The sequence below is a fragment of the Oryza glaberrima genome, chromosome 1, assembly GCF_000147395.1.
Source record: "Oryza glaberrima chromosome 1, OglaRS2, whole genome shotgun sequence".
Taxonomy (NCBI): Eukaryota; Viridiplantae; Streptophyta; class Magnoliopsida; order Poales; family Poaceae; genus Oryza; species Oryza glaberrima.
Window position 1 is genome coordinate 38060836 of NC_068326.1, and position 16877 is coordinate 38077712.

The 16877-nt window shown below is 44.3% G+C and overlaps 1 protein-coding gene across 1 annotated transcript; it reads right to left on the bottom strand.

The window, feature by feature from the left end:
* Positions 1-257: 257 nt before the first annotated feature.
* On the bottom strand, positions 258-3905 carry LOC127768735 (lichenase-2-like). Its single transcript, XM_052294375.1, has 2 exons — positions 3748-3905; positions 258-1569 (listed from the first exon to the last, which is right to left on the bottom strand). The coding sequence occupies exons 1-2, from the start codon at positions 3842-3844 to the stop codon at positions 620-622; spliced, it is 1047 nt and encodes a 348-aa protein (XP_052150335.1). The 5' UTR covers positions 3845-3905; the 3' UTR covers positions 258-619.
* Between the last annotated feature and the right edge of the window lie 12972 nt (positions 3906-16877).

Consider the following 16877-nt stretch of genomic DNA (forward strand, 5'->3'; position numbering starts at 1 on the left):
CAGTTACTTGCAATCTTGCATATTATTTACTTGTCCTACTGCATCTTTTGGTGTATGATTAATTATATATGACGCAAATATTATTTCTTTGTCATAAATGGTTTTGTTTGTCTCAAATATATCTTTATGCGATTACGGTATAAATATGGTATTTGTTGTATTTAGGTGTCTTTATAAAGACAACATTTTCACCCCATCTTATTTTTAATCTTGCGTCCGCCACTGTCTGGAAGTAAGCCCATTGATCTGAATAAAAAGAAATAAAAACAACATAAGTATAAATTAGGAATAGTACAAATCGCAGGCACACGATGAAAAATACACAATACTGACACAATAACAAACGTATACACCCCTCTATCTCCAGGCTCGTGCTATACATGTTGACCTCTCCTCGCGTTCACAACCAATTACTGTACAGATACGCATACAGAAGTAGTCAGCACGTAGCACGGCCGCATACATATGTTTCGACCAACCGATGGTATGTTCAGACCCGACGGGAATTCTCTGCATTACCGCTGATATAGGATGAGCCACTATTATATAGGATCAAACTACTGGCTGCCGCTCGTAATTGCTACTGTACCAACAGCACTGCAGAGGATCCGTGTCCGTGTCAAATACGGGCATGGAAGCTAATGGGGTAGACCCTATCGGTGCTGGGGTAGAAGAGGCCCCAATTCTGCTCCACGCCGGCCTCCTTGAGGTTCTCGTTGAACATGGCGAACACGTACGTCTCCGTCTTCTTCCCGGGATGCCGCGGCGTGCCATTCCGGACGTGCCTCACCAGGTTCTGGTTGAATGTCATGGCGTTCTCCACCGACGCGCCCACGCCGCCCGCCGTCGGCCACCCGGTCTCAGACACCACCACCCTCACGTTCTCTCCCCCGAGCTTCGCCACCGCCGTGTACAGCGCGTCCACCGTCGCGTCGAACTGGTTCTGGTACCCGTACTCCCCGTCCTGCACCACCGCGCCGCTCGCCGTGAACAGCGCGAAGCTGATGTCCATGCCGCCCGGGTTGTATGAGTAGATGAAGTATGGGTACAGGTTGGCCAGCAGCGGCGCGTGCGTCCGTTCCAGGAATGGGATCACGTAGCTCATGAACGGCTTCGCCTCGTCGGTGAACTCGCCGGCGGACGGCGGGATGTGGACGCCGATGGTGGCCTGGGAGATCGACGTCGTCACCTTGATGTGTCCCAGCCCGGCCGCCGCGAGCGCGGCGTGGACGTTCTCCATGGCCGGGACGAGGAGCTGCGTGTCGGCGCCGGCGACCTCGTTGCCCACGACGACGAACCGGAACAGGACCGTCGGGTAGGCCTGGATGTTCTCGCGGATCCAGGCGGCCGCGGCGGCGGTCCCGCCGTGCGCCAGGGCGGGGAGGTCGTAGTTGGGCGCGCCGACGACGACGCGGATGCCCGTGCCGCCGAGCGCCGCGAGCGCTGTGCTGTCCGGCGCGTAGAGGCGCACGACGGTGAAGCCGTTCTCACGGAGCATCTCGGTGACCTTGCTCGCCGGCGGCAGGTTGTCGCCGCTCATGCCCCAGCATACTCCAACCGCTGCCGTTCCTGTCTCAGATTCCATTTCAACCTTTGTCAAATTAAAGCTTAAGCTTCTGATTTGATTTTTTTTGCAGTATACGTAGGTTAATCGCTACCGCATTTTATAGTAACCCGAACTTTAATTTGTAGGCACGCAAGCAAGAAATTAACATAACGTAGGTACGTATGTAGCTTGCAAAGACGCAATGACAAACAAAATCGAGAAGGCAATCATATATACACCGTACATTAGCATGCGTGGAAGGATCCCTCTTGAACTTTATTGCTGGAATTGCCGTTGTGTTGCCAACAATTAAAATGGCACTCCCTCCAGTCGTCAGGGATGATCAAACTTTTAAAAATTATAGCAGTCAATTTATATTAGAGTAAGTTTATTAAAACCTAACGAATCTATATATTTGATAATGTTTTTCAAGTCAAATCAATTTGTACTGTTTTTTTAACTAAGTATTTGAGAAATTGTTGACGGTTGAAATTTTAATATTTGAGTTCATGTTTCGCAGAAGATGAGATGAGATGGTTGAGGAGCACAGACAGTGAGATCAGACCGGAAGGACCGGCAAGGAGTCAATCCAAACCTCGTTCGACAAATTGACTTCAGCGACATCTCGGAAGAATAATTTAGACTCATGGAAACTGACGTTTAACTGAAAACGAAGATGTAGTAGTACAACTGCACTAGCACAGATTCCTAATTTCCGTCGTTTTTTTTCCCAATCGTAAGTGCTCTCTGATGGTACTCGCAACTAACTTATGTTCGTTAAAAACATGCACCTAATCGAGTTAGTTGACTGCAATTCTGCCAAAGTGCTTTACATACATTCAGAGTTTCAGACTCAGATACTTAGTCCGTCGAGCACCAGTTAAATATACAAATCAGGTGGTGGAGCGTGCAATTTGCCGAAATTTGTTAGCTACCAAAGCATAGCATGCAGTTCTTGACTAATTAAAGTTTCATGCATACTAGTAGCATTCTTATTTGTCCATATCTTACATGTACTGAAGAGCTAACTACCTCTGTTCTTTAGGAAGGGAAAAAAAAACAATAACCAAACAATCTGGTTCACAAAATCACAACCTAGCAAATTTGCCCATGCAAACAAAGTAGCTGTCAGGTAGAAAGCGAAGGACCACGTAGTACGGGAAATGGAATTGAAAACGTCTGCTCCAACGTCTGCAGCACGACTGTTGGACAGTCCAATTCGTTCGCATGCATGCAGGCATGCAACCGTGTCCATTTCGATAGCTAACAGGACTGCACCAGCCTGCCCGTGATCACGGCCGGCCTCGCCGGTCGCGCTTGTTTGTTAATCAAGTGCAGAAACAGAAAAGCCAAACAATGCAAAGAAACATCCTTTTCGGCTTATGGACTGATGGATTGTCACCGGCAGTCGTGGTACACTTCCTAAGCCTTTTTCTCCGAAAATTTTCTTCACCAGCCAACATTTTTTAAATCAACTTTTAAACTTTCTACAGTAATATTAGTTACTCTCAAATATCTGTCATGAACTCAGTTTCTGCTATCATCCATCAAAGGGATCCTAGTCCATGGTTTTTGGGCAAGTGAGTTACTGACAAGCTGGTATGTGCGTGCTTTCACCTCTCCTGAAGGAATCGTAATCTAGCTAGTGCAGTAGTGCTGGTATACTATCACACATCATGCATCTTAATGACGCCCCTAAAACCAATTAATTTTCTAACAGAATCTAGCTTTGTGGTACTATACTACTTCTTAATACAGTAGAACTATGCGTAATCGTGCACGAATTTCACAGGAACGGTGAGAATTTTCCCGTGTTTCATCAAACCAAACGTTTGCATTGTATATTTCCATGCATAGCGTTCATGCTGAAGAAAGAGATGCGTCCTTAAATCTACCTCGATTGCTTACATGTTTTGTTTTCTTACCGTGTTACTGTTTCATTAAATGAGTATCTCGCGTAACGCTTGTCATGTAGTACTAATGTGCAAGATAGTAACTCCACTACTTGAAATCAACAAACTCACTCGTACGTTCGGCAATGGCTTGTACACCAATTTCAACTTTTTCAAGGCACAACTCTTCACCTAGGACAATATAAACTTTTCGCATTGCAAGCTAATACAAAAAACACAAGAACGAAACTGAAGCAGAGTATGCTAGAAGAAAAGCAGGGGAACAAAATCAGTGAGAGAGTTCTGTACCTGCTAGGATGGAGGCAAAGACTGCAAGTAGCAACGCCATGTCGAGCATGGAAGCAGCTGAAGACGCCATTCTCAAGCTCGACTCAACCTGTGACATCTGACCTGTTGTTGCTTCTTGCAGAGCCTAACGGCCACGAGCAGAAGCGCTACTACTCCCGGCTTATATAGGAAGGTGAGAACAACGCCAAAATGTGTTTGGCTCATACTGGCCAATAGGATTGAATTCTTGGTCTGAATTAACTTTGCCATGTTCAACCAATTCATGGATGGATGGACAACGATGACTTCGACAAGAAAAAATAGGCAGGAGATAGTCGAAGGTCACATTCTGTTCGGTACAGGTAGGCAGTGGCGAAGACAGGACAAAAGTAGAGCAAAGACCATTAGCCAAAGGTAACATGAGATTAGTGAGTCAAACACATCTCTAACACTCCGAGAGTATATGTTGTGCCCAATAGATTTCCTTTCGAGTATTGGAGAGAAATCGTTTTCTTTGTTATTGGGTTATCAATTAATCATCCATAATAGCTTGAACTAACCATCTTGATGTACCATTAAATTGATTACACAGTTCCTAACTGTGTACTTTCCGCTTGGTGGGTTGTTTTCATCTCAATCCTTCCTCTTAATTACGCCAAAGTTAGAAGTTTGTATCCTTTGAAAATTATTGCATTTTTAAGAAGATTTCGCTCTAATTGGACTTAATTTTTTTATAGCAAATTTTAGTTTTTAGTTGTTTTTTAGCCGTGACACATTTTTACATTGTCTTTCAGTAGCCCATAGCAAAATATGTCTTTTCTTTAACATGAATGAACTTGAATCAACTTGTTAGAGTATATGGAAGTTAGAGTTATATTAGAATAGGATTGGTTTGTTTGGATTCCTTCCATATCTGTAATCCTTTCTTATCTCTTTCCCATGTACTCCTATATATATTGACCCCCTGAGGCTCAATACAATGTGTCCAATATTCGCAGTATCCTCTCTCCCTATACTATCCAACATGGTATCAGAGCAGGCGATCTAGCGCCGCTCTCACGCTTCCGCCGCCGCCGCCCCCGGGAGTAGCGATCTCCCGAGGGCGGCCACCCGTTTTTTTTTCCGTTCGTCATTCGCATCTGCGTCGTCGTCATGAGATGATCGATCTTGATCTTCTTGGACGGCATGTCTTCGTCATTACGTCGTCTTCGTCAAGTCGCGCCGCCGAGTAGATCGATCTCCTCGGCGGGGCTCGTTTTTCGTCGAGTCAACAGCAGCTACGTCGATCTGGTGATCTTGGAAGCCACGGCGTCCGTCTCTGCTCCAGCCCCGTCGCCCGAGTTCCGCCGGCGCGGCCCCGACGGCCGGATCCCGAGCCGCTCGGTCCATGCCGACCGCCGGATCCCGAGCCGTCGCCAGCCTCCACCACCTCCAGATCCACTCAGCCGGTTCGCCGGCTCATCCTCCGTCTCTTCACCGCGCCGAGGTCCACAGCCGGCGTCGCCGGGCTCCCTCTGCCGTGCCGTCTTCACCGTCGACACACGGACGCCATCGGCGCGCCAGGGCCCTGCAGCCGGCCGGACTCATCCCGGCCGCATCCCTGCACCGCCACGCCCTCCGACTCCGCCGCCTTTCGTCTCCACCACCTGCGCCCTCTCCTGACGTCGGCTGTCAGCACCGCCGGGCCTGACACGTGACACCCTGTCCTGTTTTTTTTCTCTTCTGTGAACTTGCTTGACTGCAAGGGAGGAGAGAGAGAAGTGTAGACATGGAGTTTCATGGATGGCTGGCTCTGGCTGTGGAGGTCTGGAGAGGACAGATGTGCATGCGTCATTGGTGCTGGTACCGTTGAGGCAGAGAGGTTGCTGGACTTGGTCTATGGACCGACACCATTGAGGAAGAGATGTGGTGTTACCGTGTTGCTGCTGCTGTACATGTGTGTGTGTGTTTTTTTTTCCTGATCATAGATCGGGTTTGCGTCGCCCACCGCCTCGTCGACTTCTACACATCTCCGACATCGGCATCGACTCTGTTTCGACTTCATCGTTCAGCCCCACGCATCTTCGACTTGATCACCCGTTCAGGCGCCCGGCTACAACGACTTCTGCAACCGATCGTCATCGAGCATACGTCTACGCCATTAAGCTTCGGGTTGCCGCTGCGTCGCCCCCTTGGGCCGCAGTGCCACCGCCCGTGGTCCACCTCCACTTGTTGTTGGAACGCTGAGAGGCGCCCTCCTCAGCATGGCCTCCCTACTGGTGAAGTTCTCGCCGCTGCATCGACATCAAGCTGCACCTGTGTCGCCCCTATGGGTCACGATGTTGCCCCTCGTCGTCTTCATCGCCGTTCGCGCTTCGACACCCTCGTCATCCGCACTGGTCATCGTCAGCCGCTCAGGGTCTTCTTCGTCTACTTCGAGCATCGTCGCCGCATCTCCAAGCTGCCACCGTCGCTGCTCTAGACCGGTGGTCCAGCTACCTCTACATGGTTACTGACGTCGCCATCCAGGCCGTTGGTCCCACTACTTCGCCTTCGTCTTCGTCCAGCATGATTCATCGCCAGTGTCGCCGTATCTTCCTCGACTACACTTCGCTCTTCTCCGGCAACTGCGTGCTGCTCCGGCAATTCTCCCTCTACGTCGTTCTCGCGCCGCGACCGTCCCGGAGGACTTCTCTGCTAGTCTCCTCCGACATTGGCGTATGATTCATGGTGGTCCCCTACTAACTTTCATTGTTGTAGACATCAATAAGTGGCATCTACATCAGCAAAATAGGAAGATCACTTCCATTTCGAACAATAAAATAAGAGATAATCCAACAAATATCATTGACAAGCGGCTAAATCTAAGAAATACCATTAACAAGTTCGCCAGCGTCGCCTCCCCATGATTATATATATGTTCCAAGAATATCGAATTCTCGCTTCGAATCCCCTCTTTGGCTTCCCCATGTTTTGCCGAGTTCAAATATTCGATTTGAATTCAAATCCCGCACCAATTGCCCCCAAATCCCTTAAAGCGATTTCCTGGTAAAAGTCTACTTTACCTCCCTCATATTCGCTTGGGCCGAATCCGGCCATGGCCTGGCCTGCATCTCCTCTCCCACGTGCGTCGCGCGTGACCACTCTCTCTCTCTCGCCGCTTCCCGCCGACGCCACCCAAAATCCGGCCGCGTCGTTCGATTTTCACGCGCGCGCGCGATGACCGACTGTCCGCCCGGTCGCCGCTGCCATCAGCACTGGGCTGCCTGCTGTTGTTGACGGTCGTTATCGATCAGTTTCGACCGTCAATATTACCAAAATAGAGGAGAACTAGTGATGCTTGCAATTTATATATACTACCTCCATTATTTTAATAGATGATGCCGTTGACTTTTTCTCACATGTTTGACTATTCGTCTTATTCAAAAAATTTATGCAAATATATAAGATATAAATCACACTTAAAGTACTATGAGTGATAAAACACCTCATAACAAAATAAATTATAATTACGTAAATTTTTTGAATAAGATGAATGGTCAAACATGTGAGAAAAAGTCAACGGCGTCATCTATTAAAAAAGAAGAGAGTATGTTAGAATAATAATATTCCACTAGTATTAGGTTCACTAACCTTGTGCGGAGAATAATCATAAAGTGGAGGAGAATCGACATCAACACAGACGATAAATCAATCGGATGATGTCGAGAACCAGACTTATATATGAATGGGCCAAGACTCGGAATTGACACGACAAACTGGGCCAAAATTCACAAGTCTGTGGAGAAGAACAACGGAGGAGGCCGCCAGCCGAAATTGGGCTAGATTGGGCAGCCCCCAGGTTCGGCTGAACCCTCCTCAGTGCCATCCGATCCAGGGCTTCGCCTGGAAGGTGTGGATTAGCCCCCAATGACGGTTAGAGGGTATTTCCGACCATTCCAACATTCACAACGTCATTGGAAGGCTATAAAAGGAGTTGTCATTCCCACTTCACTCACACACCTCAAGTAAAGTTCTCTCATATTCTCTCAAGTTTAGTTTATTAGTAGTATCAAGCTAGTGGAATAGGAATAGAGTAGAAATTAGGAGTCCGGAAGTCTTCGAAAGAGTTCGGGTATGGCTCTAGTAGCTTTCCTATCTTCTTTTGTAAGCTTTGTACTATTATTAAATATTCTTCTTTATACATTTATGGTATTGGAATACTTTCCGAGTATATGAATGCCAATTTTACATTATGTTCATATTATACTGAATATGCTGCTAGCTTATCTGGGAGATGCTTTGGTGCGGGTATAATGTTTACTTATGCATTTACTCTATGTCATGATGATGATATTAGAGTAGTATCTGGAAGTTTAGACGTGGTGTCTAGATTACGTGATATCATTATTTGGGGTTATATGCTGCGGATGAGAGGTGGGCCGCTGATGGTGACAACTCAGTACGGGTATTCCTCCGCGCGTGTATATGATCCTAAGTTAATTCCCTGGGGAGGATATTCCTCCGTATTTAGCCCCGATTGTATGGTCATGACGGGCTGTCATAAGGAACTCGACAGTTAGGGGTGGCTTCTCGAAATACCAGGAGGGCATCGGATAGAGAGTATTAGCTAGTATATCAGATAACAAGAATGTATGTATACTAGAAGTATAGGAATATATTTATAGGAATATATTTTCTTTCTCATTTCTTTCCACTTAGCTTAGATAATATATTATGAGAATGAGTAGCTATTGCTTGTGTGTCACTCTACCCTTGGATTATCTTAACTCCTGCTCAGGATATGATTATCACAAGTAATATATAAATTATTAGTCAAGTTCTCTCTACATGATATTCTTATGGGATAAAATAAATGCGATACCCTTAGGTGAAATATTACAATGGTATATGCGTGAGCTTGCGGATAAACTCTGTAACCATAATATACCATGAGTATTTCTACGCCATTATTGCGGATAAACTCTGTAACCATAATATACCCTGAGTATTTCTGCGCTATTGTTAGAAATTATATTTCTAATAATATCGTTAAAAAATACCAACACCTGCATCGCGTGCTGCCACCTTGTCGCCGCTCCACGCCGCACCATCCACGCTATCACCGCCGGCGTCATCCTCCCGCCCCTACTCCGTGCGCATGCGTCCAAAGGATGGAGGCAGAGCCCTCAGCCACGTCCCCACTTTCACCACGCCGTGCAGCTGCTCCTGCCCTAGTGATTCGACTTCCACCGCTCGATCCACCGCCTCCACCACCGAGCGCATCCCCGTCGTTCGTCGTTTTCATGTCGCCCGTGGTTGGCAGCCAAGCGCCAGCTCGCATGCTCCCCCTCTAAACCGACTATGCCGCTCGCAAGCTCCCGCCCTCCCCGCCTATAAATTCCACTCCGGGACCCCCTTTTTCCCTCCCCTTGCTCCGTGCCTCAAACGGTGAAGCCATGCCGCTTCCTCCCTCAACTCCGGTCGCCGTCGCACGGCCAACCCCGGAGCACCGCCGCCTCCTTAGTCGCGGCGGCCAAGAACGCCACCGCCGTGACCAAGGACGCCACCGCATGCCCCGGGCGTTCACCTCTCTTATCCTCTCTTTGTCGTGCCTACTCGATGCCATGCCGCCGGTGAGCACCTCGCTCCTCCCTTCCATTTTCGCCATGGCCGCGCTCCTCTCATCCCTTACCCAATGCCGCACTCGCTGCCGCCGTTGAATCCTTCCCCGGCCGCGCCATCTCGGCGCCACGCCTCCTCGGCGTGCGTTCGCGCCCATGCCTCCGTTCGTCGGTGAGTTCCTCGCACCTCTTCTGTTTTGCCACCGCGGGCGCCAAGAACCGCCATCGGCTTCTTCTTCCTCCCCCCGGTCGCCGCGTCACCCTTTCCCTCCTGCTCTGCTCCCGCCGCCGCGCGTAGTCGCGCGTCACCGCCGGTTGGTCGTCCCTGCCTCTTTCTCCTCCAGCTTGCTCCCCTTCTTTCCTCCTCTTCTCACCGCGGCCGCTCGCCACGCTTGCGCCGCGCTCGGCCATGCGCCGCCATCGGTCTCCTCATACCGAACCCCTCGTATCGTCGCGCCCCCTTGAGCCCTAGAGAATCTCCCCGGGACGCCGCCACGGCTGGCCGCCTCGCCGGCCGCGTCCGCGCCGTGCCGCCCATCCCGCCGCCGCATGGCCGCCATCGCGCCGCCTCTCCCTCATCCGAGCCGGTGGATGGAACCGCCTTGAGCCCCTCTCGCTTCCGGTGCCTGTCGGCCCCTCCGGCTTGCCGCCGCTCGCCGGCGGCGTTGCGCCGCTGTGAGCCGTCCGATCCAGGCGCCTCCTCCTCCCCTCTCGCCTTGCCACCGTGGCTGCCCATGTGGCGTTTGACCCAGTCCATGGTGCCCAGTCAGCCGCCCCCTCCTCTCTCTCCCTGCTCGTGGGCTTGGCCCATTGGCCAACCTTCCTCCTCGGCCTAAAAAACAAGGAAAGTCTATCTTTACTCCCTTCCCCAAACACAGTGGCCAAAAGTCCATAATTGCTCCCTCCCTATTCACTCCTCTCTCACCATATGTTGGCCCCACACGTCAATGAGTGACTAAAAAGAATATTCTTTTCCACAAATTCAATAAATCATTTCTTTAATCCAGAAAATTCAATAAATCCTTTTTCCGTTGTTCCACAAATATTTTCCTTCCTCCCAGAAAATTCAAACAACCTTCGTAAATAATTTCTCTTATTCCCATCGGATAAGTACATATCCTCCCTTGTCCACAAAATTTCCACAAATTGTTTTCCCCGCTCCAAAGAATCAAATAAATCATTTCCTTGTCCAGACATTCATTTAAAGCCTCCAAAAATTCATATCTCCCGATCCGTGACTCCGATTGACCTCGTTCCACTTCCAGTAATTCCGTAAAATTGTGATCTATCTAATGGCACTATTATTTTAGTCTAAATAGGATCCTTTTCTATTTGGTCCTTGTTTAGATTTTTGATTGTATGCGCCTAGTTGCGGTTACCGGATATTTTTCGTCAAGCGGATTTCTCGAAGATTCGTGAAGACCCTGAGCAAGGCAAGCCACCTTTGAACATCTTGAGCCTATATTTGAACTTAATTATATTGATTGTAAAATATTATTCAGTGATAGGATTGCACTTAATATGTTTGCCCCGCCTGCGAGGCAGATTGGTGGGCCTACCTAACTTGTTGCATTTGATCCTTCCATTGTTAATTGCTATATCATGCTCCCTTGTAACCACCTGGTTGCGCCTCGGTATTCATACACTCTGTGCGAGTATCGACGGTCGCCTTCAAAACTTAAAATCTGAGAAACATCTTGGGTAAAACTTGGTTTACGAAAGGATTGGAAAACCCGACGCCTGGGTCGGTGCCTTGTGAAAGAAAATGAGTTTTAAAAATAAAACTCGCGACACAAGGCCATTCCTGGGCGGAATGCTTGTGCGGTCACATTTAAGGACCGATTCCTTTGGAATTACATCCGAGCATATAACAAGTGCGACCACATGGGTGGAATGGGACACCCCTGGCTGAGTAACTAGCTAGGCCAGGGAAGCCTTGATGCCAAGAGACAAGTGGATTCGCCGGGGTGGTGTCGGGGAGAACCCCTGGGCTTCATGGCACAGTATGGTCTGGGACCTAACCTGTTGTTGGTCCGGAACCCCTCTCGTTGGCATATGGCAACCCTGTGTTGGCTTTGGAAATGCCTTGTCGTGAAAGCCCCAAGTCACCAGACGTGTTTGATCCGCACGGGCTAGGTGACCAAGGCTAGTAACGTCATGTAGGTAAAGTGTACCCCCTCTGCAGAGGTTAACAAACTGTTCGAACAGCCATGCCCACGGTCATGGGCGGATGTGAGGTGATTCCTTAGCGTAGTTTTTGTTTTACCCAGCTTTGTGAAAAGATGTTGAGGTTTGGGAAACCTGATGTTTGGATAAAGCAAGCAGATGTCAGGGAGACAGCGGGACAGGGAGTCCCTGAGAATGACTGGTTGTTTGGAGACAACCAAAACTCTGAAAGATTGGAAAATTGGTTTGGTTTGGGAAACCAACTTTGAGGCCAACTCTGGGAGTTGTGTAAATCTTGCAAATCAAATTTGGTTACGTCTCGCCCCCAACCAAGCTGAGACTTGTCTCGCTCTGTTTGTGGAAAGCACACACTTGGATTGTTGAAAACTTGAAAACAAATTTGATTGCTAAAATAACAGCCTTTCCTTGAAGCTTGCATTAACCACCTAAGTCCCCCTGGCTTGCTGAGTACATAAGTACTCACCCTTGCTCTATATATATATAGTTCTGCCAGCTCTGAAGGTGAAGTTGAAGTGAAGTGAAGATTAAGGTTTCGTCCTAGTTCCCTAGTATTGCCTGTGGTGTTGGGTGTTAGACCGTTGGTTCCACTGCTGCTGCTGTTGTTGGTGTTTGCCTCGTTCGTGTCGTCGGTTGTATTCTCGGGTTGTCCCGAGCTGCAACCTAAGTCAAGGTAAATAAATCCTCTATTTATTTTAAGGATTGCAATGATTCATATTTGTCACCGTGGGTACCAGCGCTATGTCCTGAGACTGGTACTGTGATCGCGGTTTCGTAGGAAGCGGTTCGCGCCGTTTTTCCTACGACACGCTCCTGTCAGGTGCCGTTGTACGGCGGTGCCGGATCAGGGTGTGACACGTTCCCGTCCAACCCAGCCCCGACCCTCCCCGTTGCCACCCCTAGTTGTAATGATGGTTTGTGGGTTGGTTAAGCTCAGAAACCACACATAACCGCGATTAGGACTCCAGTATCTTGCTCCACGTGTTGGCAGATGGCGAGGGGATGCAAAGGCAGTTCGACCGAACTTCTGGCTCACCTACCGGCCACTCATTCGGTTGGGAGGCTGCCTGGTGGGCCCCCAACATGTTGTACTTTGGCTGGACTCAATTTTAGGTGGTTTTGATTGACACGTGGGGCCTCCAAACCGTGTAATCGTGTCCGATTGTCCGAAGGTGTATTTGGTCACATGGCGGATGATTTTTGTCCATATATTTACCTATATATAAATATTCACCAAGACTACTACCTCTAAGTTTGGTATTCTATTTTATATTCTTTCAATTGTTATTATGCATGAATTGATAATCGAATTTGGTACTTAAGGACCATCAACACCATCCAAGCAACAAATGGAGACACCGACAATAGCATCCATCCAAGCAAAAAGAAGTTGTGATAACAACTACCTTAATTCAATCTTTGAATTTTTTTTTTGCTTAACCCGACTACTACCACCCATCCAAGAACGAACAATCAAGGGAGACATCTCCGACGACCACCAAACCAGCCAATCACCCGTCACTATCGGTTGGTAGCGCGCCGGAGAAGAAGTTCTGGAGCATGATGAGGTTCACAAGAATGGGGGCAATGGTCCCGTTCTTTTCTCCAATAAAAGTTGGATGAAGATTAAGATTTTCGTGGCACGCTTTTCAAATTGCTAACGGTACGTTTCATGTAAAAAAATTTATATATGAAAGTTGCTCTAAAATATCATATTAATCTATTTTTCAAGTTTGTAATAATTAAAACTCAATCAATCATACGTTAATACCACCTTGTTTTATGTAAAAAACGTATTCTTCATCTTCATCTTTATTTTCAAAAGAAAAGAACATCACCAATGTAATTACAGACAGTGCTCCAGAGTCCTCAGCCATCGGCGTCTTCTGGATCTAAGTGAAGGATAGCGTAATCAACATGACAACGAGAAGCGAGGAAAATGGTGACGCCGTCTCTTCTTGCCACTTGCGACGGCGATGGCTGAGGGTGCTCTCCGACCAGATCGGTGTCTCCATTGCCCGCTGACCCACATGTGCACGGTGGAGAGAGATGGGGAGACAGAGGAATGAGGAAGAAGAAAAGGAGAAAGGATGGGAGGTAGATTCAACGAAATTCTTTCAATTTTCATGGTACGATTTACCATTGTCACGTGGGACAAAACCACCTAACTAAACCGCTGGGAGACTCGATTTGCACTAGTATATCTATATATCTATCTATCGATTATATTATTAAAATAGTTTTGAAAGGAGGCACCACGTTCGCTGTGGGGGCTAGAAATTCCCACATTAATCGGAGAAAAAGAAAAAAAAAATAAAAGGAGAGTCCAAGTAGAAATACAATCTAAAAATAGCTGGAATTCGGAATTAAAAATAAGTAATATTGAAATAAGTTTTCATATAAGAACCCAGTACGAGATTAATCAAAATTCAAAATAAAAATAAAATAAAATCCAAAATTAGGAAAAAAAAGCAGAGTCCAAGTAGAAATACAATTTAAAAATAGCTGAAATTCGGAATTAAAAATAAGCAATATAGAAAGAAGTTTACATATAAGAACCCAATACGAGATTAATCAAAATTTGAAAAAAATAAAATAAAATAAAATCCAAAATTAGAAAAGAAAAGATACTCCAAGTAGGAATAAAATTTTAAAATAGATGAAATTAGGAATTAAAAATATGGAATATTAAAAGAAGAGTCCATATAAGAACTCAATACGAGATAAATTAAAATTAAGAATAAAAATAAAAATAAAATCCGAAATTAGCAAAAAAAAAGAGTTCAAGTAGGTATACAATTTAAAATTAGCTAAAATTCGAAATTAAAAATAAGCAATATTGAAAGAAGAATCCACATAAGAACTCAATACGAGAATAATTAAAATTCAGAATAAAAAATAAAATAATATCCAAAAATAGAAAAAATAAAAGAGAGTTCAAGTAGGAATACAAATTTGAAACAACTGAAATTGAAAATAAAAAATAAAAATATTAAAAGAACACAATACGATATTAATTAAAATTTGAAAAAAAAATAAATTCCAAAATTAGAAAAAGAAAAATAAGATTTCAATTAGGAATACAATTGTATCGCTGTGGGGGCAAGAAATTCCCACATTAATCGGAGAAAAAGAAAAAAGAGTCCAAGTAGAATACAATTTAAAAATAGCTAAAATTCGAAATTAAAAATAAGCAATATTGAAAGAAGAGTCCATATAAGAACACAATACGAGATTAATAAAATTTTAAATAAAAATAAAATAAAATTAGAAACTAGAAAAAAAAAGAGTCCAAGTAGAAATACAATTTAAAAATAACTGAAATTCAGAATTAAAAATAAGGAATATTGAAAGAAGAGTCCATATAAGAACCCAATACGAGATTAATTAAAATTAAGAATAAAAATAAAATAAAATCCTAAATTAGAATTAAAATAAAAGAATATTTCGTATAGAAATACAATTTAAAAATAACTAAAGTTCGAAATTTAAAATAAGCAATATTGAAAGAAGAGTCCATACAAGAAACCAGTACGATATTAATTAAAATTCAAAATAAAAAACAAATAAAATCCAGAATTAGAAAAAAAATAAAAAAGAGATTTCAAGTAGGAATAGAATATTGAAACAATCCAAATATCTACTATTATAAAAATTGAAGATGTTTCCACAGTCGGTCATCTGTGTTTGAGTCGGTTATAAAAAATTGAAGATGTTTCCGCGGTTCGTCATCCGTGTTTGAGTCGGTTTTTTTTTTGTATTAATCTATATCTCTTATCTATCTCTTCTCTACTATTATAAAAATTTGTTAACGACCATGTTTTTGTCGGTATTTTGGTAAGTCATCCATGTATGAGTCGGTTTTTAAGTTCGTTTGCTTTTGGAAATACATATCCGTATTTGAGTCGGTTTTTAAGATCGTTCGCTTTTGGTAATACCGAAAGAATCATGCAAGAAATCTGTTTAAAAAACTCGCATGCTAACTTGAGACGATCGGACTCCTAACTGCAGCTCATGATTTTCTAAAAAAAATATATATCCAAGCGAAATCCCACAGTGTATTTTATCTTAACTAAACCATTGAAATTAGAAATAAAAAAGAAAAAAATATTAAGAGAATAGTCTATATAGAACACAATACGAGATTAATTAAAATTCAAAATAAAAAATAAAATAAATTCAAAAGATAGAAAAAGAAAAAATAAGAGCTCAACTTGAATAAAATTTATAAATAACTTAAATTTGTAAGAAAAAAATAAAGACAATTGAATTAAGAGTCAATCTAGAACACATGATGAGATTAACTAAAGTTCGAAATAACAAATAAAATAATTTTCAAAAATAGGAAAAAAATTATAAGAATTGAAGTTTGAATATAATTTATGAATAAAAATTATCGGAATGAAAAATATGCAATTTTTTTTTAAAAAAAGTCCATCTAGAAAACAACGATGACAAATAGCATTAAAAAGGGGAGAAGCAATAGGCATGTAAAGGAGTAGAGTGTTGGTGGTTGATGGGATATCAACAAAAACTATAAACAAAACCCCAAATAGAATCACAATGATGATTAAGAGGAGTGACGATAGGCATGCCGTTAAGCAGCATGGTCACGACGGTTGGCGGGACTTATGGATAATTAAAAAAACCACAATGATAATCATATTTTATGTTTAAAATGTCAATGGCAATAAGAAGGGGAAGCAGCGGGTTTGCTGTAGAGGAGTATATTGGTGAAGCCACTAACGATTGGCGAGACTTATAGAAAGTAAAAAGGAACACAAATAATAATTATATTTGATTTTTAAAATCCCGATGACAATAAATTGAGGTGGCAACAGATGGCCGTAGAGTAGTAAATTGGCGATGTTTGACGATACTTCTAAAAATTATGTAAACGAAACCCAATAAGATAAGGTACTCTAAAAACTATAAGGCCTAACTTTTAAAGTTCTCAAGAGGATGAATAGAAGTAGTGATAGATCAAGTAAGCAAATAAAAATGTGACAAAGGAGTAAAGGGTAGCGACTGGCGTTGCTTTTAAAAACTATAAAATTATTAGAATAGCATGAATAATAATTTTAAATAAAATTATGTGTAAAAATAGATAATTTTAAATTGATGATAGCCGTGTAATTGTGCGGGCCACCCAACTAGTTTTAATAATTAAGGGAGTTTTATATCAGATTTTATGGTTAAGGGACTCAAATAAAACTACATAGTTCATAGCCTAAAGTGGACTTTTTAAAAAAATGAAAAAGAAAAGAAAGAAGTTCATTTGGGCCTTCTCGGCCTGGCCAGGCGCTTAATTACAGCCCGCAACATGTCAGGCACTCAGGCCGGGCCTCGAGCCCTTGATCATATCCTTTTCTTCCTTGTCCACCA